This window comes from Buceros rhinoceros, unplaced genomic scaffold, assembly GCF_000710305.1.
Source record: "Buceros rhinoceros silvestris isolate BGI_N320 unplaced genomic scaffold, ASM71030v1 scaffold13403, whole genome shotgun sequence".
Taxonomy (NCBI): domain Eukaryota; kingdom Metazoa; phylum Chordata; class Aves; order Bucerotiformes; family Bucerotidae; genus Buceros; species Buceros rhinoceros.
This window is the reverse complement of record NW_010403089.1, coordinates 6,509-18,708: the sequence shown is the minus strand read 5'-3', so window position 1 is coordinate 18,708 and position 12,200 is coordinate 6,509. Positions and strand designations below refer to the sequence as shown.

The 12,200-nt window shown below is 51.1% G+C and overlaps 1 protein-coding gene across 1 annotated transcript in view; it reads left to right on the top strand.

The window, feature by feature from the left end:
- RABL6 (RAB, member RAS oncogene family-like 6) overlaps positions 1 to 12,200 on the top strand; it is a 19,445-nt gene that overhangs the window by 1,163 nt on the left and 6,082 nt on the right. The window contains 2 exon segments of the mRNA XM_010132870.1: positions 3,643 to 3,777; positions 9,132 to 9,179. Coding sequence (XP_010131172.1) covers positions 3,643 to 3,777; positions 9,132 to 9,179 — 183 coding nt within the window.

The following is a 12,200-nucleotide window of genomic DNA, read 5'->3' as shown; positions in this document are numbered from 1 at the left end:
CTGCTCTGTGTGCATCAGGCAGGCAGCGAAGGCAGATTGCAGGAGGCCGAGAGTTGGCACTGGGGAAGGAGACCGGTTTGTAAACGCGGCACCGAATGGTGTCTGTAGAGACACACGTGCCGGAGGAATAGAGCTCACGTGTGATCTTAGTCTGACACGGAATGTGAAGGGAGACATGAGCACATCAGGGTTTGGTTTTTTTTGCCTTCCCTCCACACAGCTGGAGAGCTGCTAAAGCAGAGGCTTGGTGGGTGCAGCCCACAGACCTGCGTGCACTCAGGTGCTTCATGGCCGTGGTTGAGATCAGGTACCTGATACCAGCTTGTGAATTATGTAAGAGACAGGAGCTGACTTCAGGCAGCGAGCCTTGGTGCCGAGGACAGCTCAGATCCGCTGTATGCGGCTGGCACAGCAGCTAGCAGGGCCACCGCTTTGTTAGGTGAGGACTAACGGCTTGCTGTTAGTACTGTAGGGCCCAAAACGCCGACAGCTGAGCTACCCACGGTGGCTTTGCTGCTGTTGCTGCTTTTTATCTCGTTACCGAGAGCCTTGGGAGAGCTTTTTGGTTTGTGCTCTGTCTTAGCAGGATTTGTGTTCCAGTTACCGCTTTCATATGTGGAATAAAACTGCAGCTTTCTGTCACCGCCGGAGGGAAGCTTCCCGGTCTCCATAGTAACGCTGCCCAGGCTGTTGTATAATATTTACAGGAGGTACGGGCAGGCCCACGAACGGGCTTTGAAGTGCCCCGCGTAGCCCTGGCGCTGGCAGTCAGGGGAGTCTCCAGCACGGTGAGGGGTCTCGGCTGAAGTGGAGCTGTGAAGGAGTGTCTTTACGGGGGCTGTTGCTCAGGAGGGACCGAGCTGCATGGCCAGTGCTCATTTCTTTGTGGATACGTGATGCTCAGCAGAGGAATTAAAGGTGTTTTGTAGCCACCGTTAACACAGGCAGATATTTGAAACTCCTCCGTCCCTCTGCAGCTGCCTGAACCTGAACCAAGGGGGGCCGCGATGCTGGGTTCTGCAGAAACGTTTCCTTGCTCTCAGACCATTCCTGGTCATGAACTGCAGCCTGTTTCCTTCCCACAAATACATTCAGGGTGCTGAGAATGCCGTGGGCTGCTGGCAGATGAAGTGGGCAGCAAAGGGTGGGACATGGGGCTGGTCACTGGCACGGGGCTCAGGACCGACCGTGCTGTGCCAGCCCTCACGGCCGACCAGTGCGTTTTGTGACCAGCAGCCCCCAGCTTGGGGTGATACTGGAGCTGGTGTGGTGGTTTAATGCCACTGGGGGTTACAAGCACTGGGTGGTGCACACCTCTGAGCTGAACCAGAACGATCGCTCTCCCGCTCGCTTCAGTCTTCCAACAGAAGAGTGTTGCAGGCGGGTAGGTTTAGGCCTCTGATGAAGTGATGACAGTAAAGGCCGGTATTAGCCCTTGGCCACTGTCACTTCCTCTTCATGGGACACCCTATTTCAAACCAAAAGCAGTGGCATGCAGCGCTCCCAGTGCATATGTGCCTTATTTGCTCTTTATCACCCGCACGGAGTGCCTGTGTTTGACGTACCACGGCCCAAATATTTCGAGAGTTCCCTGAGTGCTGTGGAGGGTACAGAGGTGAAAGTGGTGTGGGCCTGTACCACAGAGGGTGGATGTCTTTGGGAGATCATGTCTCCAGGTACGGGGAACCAGTCTTTGTAAAAACTGGCTCTTTTTTCCCTGCTTGGGACAGCCTGAGCTTGGATCAGATCTGCTGCATCACCGCCTGATAGCGGTGCTGGCCCAGGAAGGGGAGCACAGGCCAGGGCGAGCAGGGTGGGTCTCGTTCCTTTGGCAGCGGGGCTTGTTGAAAAAAATTACCAAAAAAATATTTCGAGAGTTCCCTGAGTGCTGTGGAGGGTACAGAGGTGAAAGTGGTGTGGGCCTGTACCACAGAGGGTGGATGTCTTTGGGAGATCATGTCTCCAGGTACGGGGAACCAGTCTTTGTAAAAACTGGCTCTTTTTTCCCTGCTTGGGACAGCCTGAGCTTGGATCAGATCTGCTGCATCACCGCTTGATAGCGGTGCTGGCCCAGGAAGGGGAGCACAGGCCAGGGCGAGCAGGGTGGGTCTCGTTCCTTTGGCAGCGGGGCTTGTTGAAACAAATTACCAACAAACTACAGCAGCAAGCACCAGCCCCTGGTTCCTCACACGTGAATGTGTATGTAAGGCCATGAGGGGCAAGCAGGGATGAAGGGAACGGTCCTGGCTCGGTTACACCGACTAGAAGATTCCCTGGCAGTTACCCACTGGTGATCAGTGATGGGACCACAGGGCAGGGACATGCTAAAGGTTCAGGTCCACCCATCCTGCTGTCCAGGACACGACGCATCGCACACTGTCTGCTCTGGGCTTTGTTCTTAAGACTGTGTTGGGTCACCAGCCCGCGGGACAGACCCCACCGTACGTGTGCCTGGAGCACGGGGGGAGCTGCAGCCTGCCCTGAGCAGGCACCAGTGCTGAAGTACCAAAGTCTTCAAAGGAGCTCCAAGAATTCCCCCCCGTCCCTCACCTTACTACTTTTTTGCCTAAAATGTGTTTTAAAAGACGAAACTTAACACCGTGTATCCTGTTGGTGAGTGCTCTAGTCCTTCCTTCTTCCCTGCTGTTTTAGAGTGGTAGATCCCAGACTGGGAGTTTTGTTAAGGTCTTTCATTCAGCACTGCTCCCAAAAGAAAGGTTTCCCCTCTTCCTCCTGCTTCCCACCTTCTTCACCAGTGCTGGAGTTCCAAGTCACACCTCTGTGGGATGTGGGAAGCAGCATCTCTGAGTACAGGACACTGCCTCATGGTCCTTGAGAGCTGGTCCTTGAGCTTTCAGTGGGCATCTGGGTCTAGGAAGGGAGTAGGAGACTCGGGGAAGACCTTCTGGCTCTTGACAAGGCCTGACGGGAGGTTTTGAATGAGGTGGGGATCCATCTCTTCTCCTCAGGAACAAGTGACAGGATGAGAGGAACTGGCTTCAGTCTGGGCCAAGGGAATGAGGTTGTTCCTGAGAAACAATCTCTTCCCCTTGGGGTTGTGCAGGTGTGTCCCCGGCTGCCCAGGGCAGTGGTGGAGCCCCCATCCCTGGAGGGGTCTCCCAGCCGTGTGGAGGTGCTGCTGAGGGACAGGGGGCAGGGGGGACCTGGCAGTGCTGGGGAACGGGGGGACTCGAGGAGCTGAATGGGCTTTTCCAACCAAAATGATTCTTTGATTCTGTTCTCTCAAGGAAGGAGAAGTGTTTGAGGAGAAATGGGGATGATGGAGGAGAGAATTGAAGGAGAAGCCTGGCACGAAAGGCTGGCAAGGGCACGGGGCTGGCAGAGAGGAGGTGGGGGTGGACAGGGCAGGAGGCTGAAGGAGCAGAGGCTTGGCTGAAGTCGTGCAGATTCTGAAGATTCCATCTTGACGCTGGTGCTTTCTGCTGAGCAAGTGTGAGTAGCTGAATACACACTGATTTTAATGACTGAGGCTGGTGTTTTCTAACGACCCCCCTCATGCCTGTGTGATATGGGAGAACTATTTACATCTGCATGGTGCTGGCAAAGAGCGAACATGCTTTTCACAGCATTCGTCGGTTTGTTTTTAATCAGCTGTATTTGTCTGCTTGTTCTTTTCCTCAGTGAAAATTGTCATCCGAGGGGACAGGAACACTGGGAAAACCACGCTCTGGCACCGACTGCAGGGAAAGAAATTCATTGAGGAATATATTCCAACTCAGGAGATCCAAGTCACCAGCATCCACTGGAATTACAAAAGTAAGATGGAAGAGGCGGGAGGGAGTGACAGTCATGGGACAGTGCCTTGGGGGCAATTCCACTGAAGCCTCCTTTGTTCTGTGTCTGCTTGGGAGATTAAATGGTCTCTCATCCCTCCTGTTATTTTAATTTATTATTCACAGTTTCTCAGTTGTGTTTTTAGTAACTTTGCTCAGAAATTCTATCTTTTAAGGGCTAAAGGGTAAGTCTTTGGAAGCTGCAATTCAAGGCAAATGTTTACTGGGTGATCTCAAAGATTTGCAATGTTTGTGATATTAAAACCTGAACTGTTAAAGAGAACAGGTTTATTATGGAAACCTGTCTCCGAGGCTGACCTTGGTGTTACTGCCTTGCAGAAGTGATTAACATGGTGCGAACGAGCTTTTTCCTGGTTAAAATAGAAAGAGCACCCTGAAGCTGGTGATGTTTTACAAATGATTGCAGTACTAATAACTCTAGGCTGACTTTCTGAAGCACAGAAGTTTCTTATCAGGAGCTTTTTTTAAGTGCTTGGTTGAGTCTGAGAGATGAGGTGTGAATTTTTTTGTTTTCCCCATCTGCTCTGACATGTAAAGTGGCTACCAGAGCCCTGGATCTGGCCTGGAGAAGACGTGGCAGGCACTGGAATGGCGTAAGGCTCTGACTCGGCAGCGCCTTCAGTCCTGCTTTCAGGTTCCTGACCAAACCTGCCACAGCCTCATGGGGTGAACTACTGTTGCAGCGTAGACTTGCTCTGTAAGGCTGGTTTGGCTTTAGAAAAAAAAGGTCAGCAGTTAGTTTGCCGTGATCAGACACTGTCCATCGGCACCACTCTGACCTTCTGTGGAACGAGGTGTTCTCTGTCTCCTCACGGCTGGGAAGAACCCTGTGCAGGTTGGGTAGACACCAAACTGGTGCTACATTTAGTTCACCCTTCAAATCTGCGTTGCTGGATGATACCAGGATGCTCAGGTCTTGTGATGACGGTCAGGAAGCTGCAGGGTGCGTGGTTGCGTGGTCTCTGTTCCTTTGTAGGCCTCAGGGCAAGGAGGACAAGCAGACACTGCTGCTGTATGGTCACAAGGAGCCAGGAACCACAGTGGTGGAGACTCGTGCCTTAGATCAAGAGGCCCCACGAGTCAGCTCTTGACAGGGGTTGAAAAGGTTTATAAGGGTGGATGGTTGTGATTTGCCTTGAGTGTCGGGGAGAAACAGGGCAGCCTTGCTCGGTGCTGGTGGCGGGTTTCTCCCATTCGGGGTCCAATGCTGAGCTAAGCCTGATGTAAGTTCGTTTTTGGAGGTTCTTTCATGGTGACTCTCCCTGTGGTGCAGAGGTGTGCCTGTTCCTTCTGCATGTCTTCATCAAGTCCCTTTGTCGTGGGCACCATCTTCCTGACGTTCTGCCCTTCAGCTGGCCTGGGGCACTGACACATCCGCGGTGTTCGTGCAGTGTCTTCCCCAGCCGCTGTGAAACCTCTGGCGTGTGGTGGTGTAGCTGTGGAGTCCTTCCCCCACACTCCTCTGCCTCAGAACATCAGCGCATCACTTACTGACCAGAGCTTGCAGGGTGTTTGGGTGGTGGAAACAATCTCCAAACTCCAACGGGAATGCTTCCGCCTCAGCAGACCTCGAGTAAGAAGTGAAGTAGCTCTTAGATGAAAAAGGTGTTTGGAGAAAATCCAGTTATTCACGTGTTTCGGCGTGGTTTAGGGACTGTGTGTTCTGTTCCCAAGCTGAGGCTTTTCCAGTGGGTGCAGTCCTGGGGTAGGAAACAGCTACCTGGGGCTGCCTTTTGCCGGTGTATTTGCTGTCCCTGAAATCGTGCCCTCCGTTTGTGTTTCTTTTACGTTGTAAAACACTGTATTATTTTCTTAGCAATAATTTCCAGCAGTACAGGAAATTCTCCATTAACCTCCTAAAATTTGTTTTAAAAAATAAGCCCCTTGCTGAAAAACCCCATAACGTTCTTTTCCCACTGTGAGAACTTTCCATCTGAGATGGGTATGTGGCCATCACATCACGTGGCCAGCGGAGAGACTGGCTCAGATCTAATGACCGCCCTGTTGGCCAAGTTAATCTGCAGAGGAGAAATGAAGTTTGTTTTTCCTGGGATCAGGCTTTCCAGCTACCTTGAATAAACAGTATGAGGTAGTTGGCAGCAAATATTTACAGATGTTAATTATATCGCTGTCAAATATTGAAGGGTTCTACCATTGCCTGGCATTAGAAGATTTCCGTTTTAGCAGTGGAACACACCACCTTGTCATACCTTCAGAGATTAGATGCCTGGGGGGTTAATAAAGGTAGAGGAATTGGAGTTATTTCTTCCTACTCAGATTGAACAGAGTCACTTTTCTGTGCCATTTGTCTGTGCAATGGAAATCTGTAATTTTTGTGTTCAAGTGAGGAGTGATCGTTCCTGTCCCTAATGAGCGCTTTTTAGGTGATGCCACTCACCCATTTCATTCTCTGTTTGGCAGACTCAGAGTCTGAAGTAAAAGCTGGCAAGTGCTTTTATTGAAAGGCTTTGAACGCTTTATAAATGGGGTGAGGAGTGGCAGAGCGGCTCTGTACGATTTGTGATCCGAAGCACGTGAAGCGCATCATGGCACTGCATGAGAGTAGCTATGTCTGAAGGCTGGTGAATTCCTGGTGATGAACCCACCCGTAAAGCAATGATCGCAGAATCATTTGGCTGGAAAACACCTTTAAGCCCATTGAATCCAACAGTTCCCCCAGTAACTCCTGTTCCTCAGTGCCACCTCCACACGGCTGGGAAACCTCTCCAGGGATGGGGACTCCACCACTGCCCTGGGCAGCTGGGGACACGCCGGGACAACCCCAACGGGACAGAAACGGCTCCTCAGGGACAACCTCAACCTCCCGTGACACAGCTGGAGGCCGGTTCCTCTCATCCTGTCACTTGTTCCTGGGGACAAGAGACCGATGCCAACCCCCCTACCTCACTCCACCTCCTGTCAGGGAGTTGTCAGAGCCAGAAGGTCTCCCTGGAGCCTCCTTTGCTCCAGGCTCAACCCCCCAGGTCCTCAGCTGGGTTCCTTCTTTTTTAAGTGTTCTTTCTTGCAATTAGAGTCGTCTCACACCTCTCCACGGTTTTCTGGGAGAGCAACATCTTAGTGTGCCACTGGCTACTGAGTGCTGGGCCAAATAGGAGCTGAGTAGAGACCATCTGAGTGGTTTGATCCCTGGTTTATCCCAGTTAGGGAGTTAAAAGGATGAATTGGCACTCTCTGACACGCCTTCCAAAGCCATGGAGGTGAAAGGCTGCTGGGTGTGAGTCATTCCACAGCCAGCACAGCAGCTCTGAAGTATCATTGTTCGGGATCATTGGGAAGGAAGCTGGGGATGAAAAGGAAGAACATGCTGGCACTGGCACTATTGGGGAAAAAAAAAAGTGGGAAAATGGGTTTCTTGGATCTCGTGCAGTCAGTTTCTTTGTGAAAGTCAGCTCTTCCCACCCCCCCACACCCCCCACCCCGGTCAGAGGGTGTAGAGCGGGTCTTCGTGGGTGGACCGGCTCAACCCCTCATCAACCCCTCAGCCCTGCAGGAGCGCTGCTGCTCAGCGGGGCGTCAGTGACTCAGCAGAGGAGCACATCTCAGCTGAGGGTACATCTGGTGTCCGGGTGAGGAGCTGGAGATCTCAGGGCAAAGTCCCAGTGCTAGGTACGGGCCTGCACATCACCCCAAGGACTTACTTTTCCGAAACGGTGCTTCAGCTTCTCCACAGAAGCCTCTTGTTCATGCTGATGTGCTGCTTCACGTGGTGCTGCTGGAGGAACAAGCAGCCCTCTGGACTCCTCCTGTGCCCCTGCAAGGTTGCTCTCTGAGAAAGGAAAACATCTCCTGTCTTTTTGCAGAAATCTCGACTGTTGAAAGGCTCCAGGACTGACTTGGCTGGTCTGTGGGTCCCCTTGTCCTTCAGGGATGGCAGCAGCCCTGCTTGTCCCAGCTGCAGGATGGGAATTTGGGGGCAGACTCCAACACAGATCCGTGTCCCAGCACCTGCAGGGCTGTGGCTCACCCCAAACGGGCCACAGACTGGAGCAGCCCACGTCACCGCTGGGTGCCCAGCCAGTGGCTAACGGGGGCGTTTGGGCTTTAGCTGAACCTGGCCTGATGGTCTGTAGAAATATTTAGGGACAGAATTAATTCGGGAGTGTGAAGGTTCGAGTCTTTAGGACCGAGGCTGCTCTACGCCTGCTGTGTTTCAGTCCCACCTCAGGCTGAGCCTGGCCAGGCTCCTCTTCCTCCTGTGCCCCACTGCCCTGCTCACAAGGCGGGAGGGAAGCGAGAGTTGCTGTGAGAAAAACGGAGTCTGACTTTGCTTCATGCACAAATGTAGCAAAGGATCTTCCTCCAGAAACAGAGGATCACAGTTTTCCTTTATTCATTATCTGTCCTTAAAATATTTTGCAACATTTCAGTTAAGCCACCAGTGAATTCCTCAGGGGAACCATTTCCTGGCTTGACAACGCCGCTTAGCTAAATCCTCGTGCCATCCTGAGAGATTATTTTCTACTCTGAGACATTATCCTCCTGTTCCATTGCTTTATGTCCAGAGCTGCTCCGAGCCCCAGCTTTCGCTTTGCAGCATTTCTGAAAAGCGCCTGTTCCTTGGAACAGCTGTCTGAAGATGGAACTGTTTGTTTGGGTTCGATGGGAACAGCCCGCCACAGCCGGTCCCCCGGGCCAGCTGCAGTTGTGCCTGTCAGCACCCGCAGCGGCGGCGCTGTTGTTACAGTCTTGCTGCACATTTTTACAGCTCAAATATATGTTGTTGCTTGTAATTTACAGATGCTACAGCTCGTTAAGAGGCGGAATTGCTGGTAATAGCTTATTTCTTACAAAATGGTACTTGAAGTTTGCTGAGAGAATGAATTTCTGTGGCTGCAGGACTGGCTGCACTTCGTTACGTCCACATGAAAATGTTATTAGTGAGGTTGCTCTGCCCTGAACATGTGTATTCCTTATTTTCCAATTGTACACCTTGCTTATAGACCAGGCTTTATCCCCCAAATTAATTTTATATCTTTTTTCAAAGAATATAGAAACCTCTGTATGGTAAGAAAAGAATCTACATGAAATATTTATCATGTGCTTCAGATCTGCCATAAACCTTTGAGGAAATCTGCCCATCACGGGACTGGGAGTCTTTAAGAAGTTCTTTCGGTGGCACCGTTCTGGTGCCCAGGTCGGACCCTCAGTAGCGGGTCTTCGTGTTACGTTTGGGCTTTCTCTGAACCCACTCAAGAATTACTACTCTCCCAGTGTTGGCGTTGGCTTTGTGCTGAGTGTTGTGTTGGTCGTTTTACTGAAACCCTCTTCTAACGCTTCGTGTCCTTGTGCTTTCAGCCACGGACGATATTGTGAAAGTGGAAGTCTGGGATGTCGTTGACAAAGGTAAGATTTAGAACTTTATGTTTGTCAAGTGCAAGGGTGTCGCTTCCTGCATGGACATGGAGAGGAGAGAGGAGTCTCCTGCGCTAGAATCCGAACTTGAGATCAAATCCAGGGTCCAGGAGCAGTTGTTTCCTGGACTCTGGGACAGGTGAAATAACCTGCTGCTTCCTGCATTCCGTTTCTCTGAACTGTGTAGTAAGCTTCATCTCCTCTCCTTCGGAGTTTCACCCCTTTAGACAGCTAGTGAGTTCTTTGTGCTGTTTAGAAAAGCCCTTGCCGAGCTGTTTTGGTGACGGAAACGCTGTTAAATGGGTCGGATGTTTGCTGCAGTGGATAATGTGTGCAGGAGGGAAGGATAAAAGAGAAGCCAACTACTTACATTCACTTGGGGTAGAAAATGCAGTGTATTTATTCCAAAACCTTTTCTAAATGCTCAGCCAAGGGAGGTTTTCTGGTGTATAAATACATTTTTCATTAGTTTTCAGTTTTTGTCAGAGCCTAAAGTTCTATTTTATGAGAAATAAAAACAAACCCAGAAATGTACATGAGGACACAACCTGGGTGCAGCAGAGTCTGGTGCTGGCAGGAGTTGGGCTCCAGATGTGGATGGTACCAGCCCGTTCCGTAGCCCCGCATACTGATCCTGTTTGGCTTTTATGAGGTGTCTTGTACCAGCCAGGCCAGGTTTAAAGTGTGAGGTGGGGAAGCAGCTCTGCAGGCGAGCGTCTCGTGCTCTGTGGGTTGTGCTCCTGGCTGTTGTGTTCCCGTGGGTCAAACCTCTTGACTACGGTCACTGAAACTTAAACTGTCGCGGTTCGGCTGCCGCCGCCTCTCCTGCAACCCTGTCCAGGACATGCGGGCACACATTGCGCAGCAGAAGCATGAGCACCACCATGCACTACCTCTGCTCTGCGTGCTGCCCCAGCGGAAACAGCAGGAAAGGGAGCAGTGCAAGAGGGGGTGGGGAAGGGAGAAGTGCTGTTTGCCATGATGGCTGAATCGTATCCAGAAGAGTAAACGAGGAGAGGACATGGGAGAGAGCAGCTCTAGTCCAGGTGCATCGAGGAGGCTTTGGGTGAAACGTTAGCCAGTGACTTTATGTGAAACTTCAGGGTGCTTTATTTTTTTATTCTTTTAAAGCCCCATTGTGACAGTGGAGACAAACCCCTCCCTAGGCCAGAGGCGCTGCTGGAGTCAGTGATGACGCTTTGGGGTGACGCGGGCAGGGCTGGAGTTGGAGCAAACAGCTGTTTCCTTACTGCCTCGCGGCTGCGGGGTGAATAGACCGACAGTTAATTTGGGAACCACGTGGCTCCAGCATTTTTTTCAGTGAATAGCTTTTCTGAGCAGAGTCATCTTCTCGACGAGAGACTTGTCACTTTTTTGGCGCAACAGCTCAGATCTGATATGTGCAGATGTGGGTAACAGCTCCTCTGGTGCTGCTTCCGTTTCTGACAGCGGCGCACGTGGTAGAAATCTCAGGGGACTCTTCTCTCCGCTTTGTATTCTTTTGCAACCAAACTCATTCTGTTAAGATCCCCATTTATGGGCCACGTGTATACCATGTATAGGTGTAGATATGTATTTTTATAACTTTTTATATAATCAGTGCAGTGTAAAAATTCAACTCGTCATGGTGTAACAAAAGCCAGTTCTTTCCTGCTGTGGATCCTTGCTAAGTACAACCTCAGGTGAATGTGCAAATTAACCATTGAGAGTTTGCTCGTATCTAACTTTCCTCTTCATGTTATGACGTTTTTGTTTTTCCTTCTGTGTGTGTAGGTCAAAAATTCCTCCTGCGTGATGCTTTTGGTGAGAGTGACACTGATCTAGACCGTAGCCTTCTCGTAGTGAAGTGCCCCGTGCTGCTGCTGCTGCAGCATAGTGCTGACCCTCCTTTGTGTCCTTGCCTCCAGATCCTGGCTCGTGTGCCTCTGTGGAGCTGTGTGGAACGCTGCCTTTATCAGGCTGGAGTTGAAACTGCCTGTTCTGAACATGCATTTCAACAGAACGTTGTTTCCCAGGCTAAATCTTTTTGCCAGCATTTCCCCATTTTGTAAGAGTTGTTCCTTGTTAGTGAAAATTAAGAGCCCTCTATTTAAATGAAGATGTTTGAAAATGAGTGGAAGCTTGACGGGGGCTGCAGCTGGGCTGGCTAAAGCTGTGCCCCTAATCTGCAGCTTCCCATGAGTCTGGTAAAGCAGCTCTGGCCTCTCCTCCGCGATGCAGCGCTGCTGTGCTCCAGGTCTCCGTGGGGATGTGCACAGGAGCATTTGCTCCCTGAAAAGCTTCATCTGCTTCTTTACACTAAAGATAAACGTGTTTTCCCCAATTGGTGCTTCCCCTCGCTACCTGCCCGTCCCTGTTAGCTCAGCAGGGCACTGGGGTTTTGCCCTGCAGACCATTTCAGGAACGCAGGAGCAGCTCCATTGCCTGGCTGGGGCCTTGGTGGCATTTGTTCAGCATGTGGCTGTCAGGCTGGAAGTGTGGGAAGATTTGTTGTGAGACCTTAAAACCTGGGAGGCTGGTGAGTGCGCTGAAGCAGCAGGGAACGGCAGCCCCTGTGTTGTCCTGCTCCTCTTACTTTTCCTTGGCTCTCTGGGGTTTCTGGGGTTTTAGGGCTCAGACTCACTGGAGTACAGGTCCCCACAGCCTCCTGGGGTCTGCTCACCGGTGTGTTAAAATCTTAACCAGCAGAGCTCGCCCCCCGCTAGGGACTGTGTTGGATTTTGTGCAGTGTGTGTAGTAAATACCATCTCCTTTGCTGCCCTTGGAGTGATGGAACACAGGAAAGAGATCTCAGCAGAACTCACATGCCTGACTCATCTTTCTGGCTTTGCAGCCGGTTGTGTAACCACTGCAGGCCATAAAGCTGGAACGGATCCGGAATGCAGAGCAGCTGCTGGAATGCAGGTGATTCTGGAGCAGCTCTGATCTCCTGTCCATGGCTCCTCCACCTTGTCCCGAACACTAGCTGAAGACATCAAGTCATATTTTTTTGTGTTGCCCTCAAAATAGCAT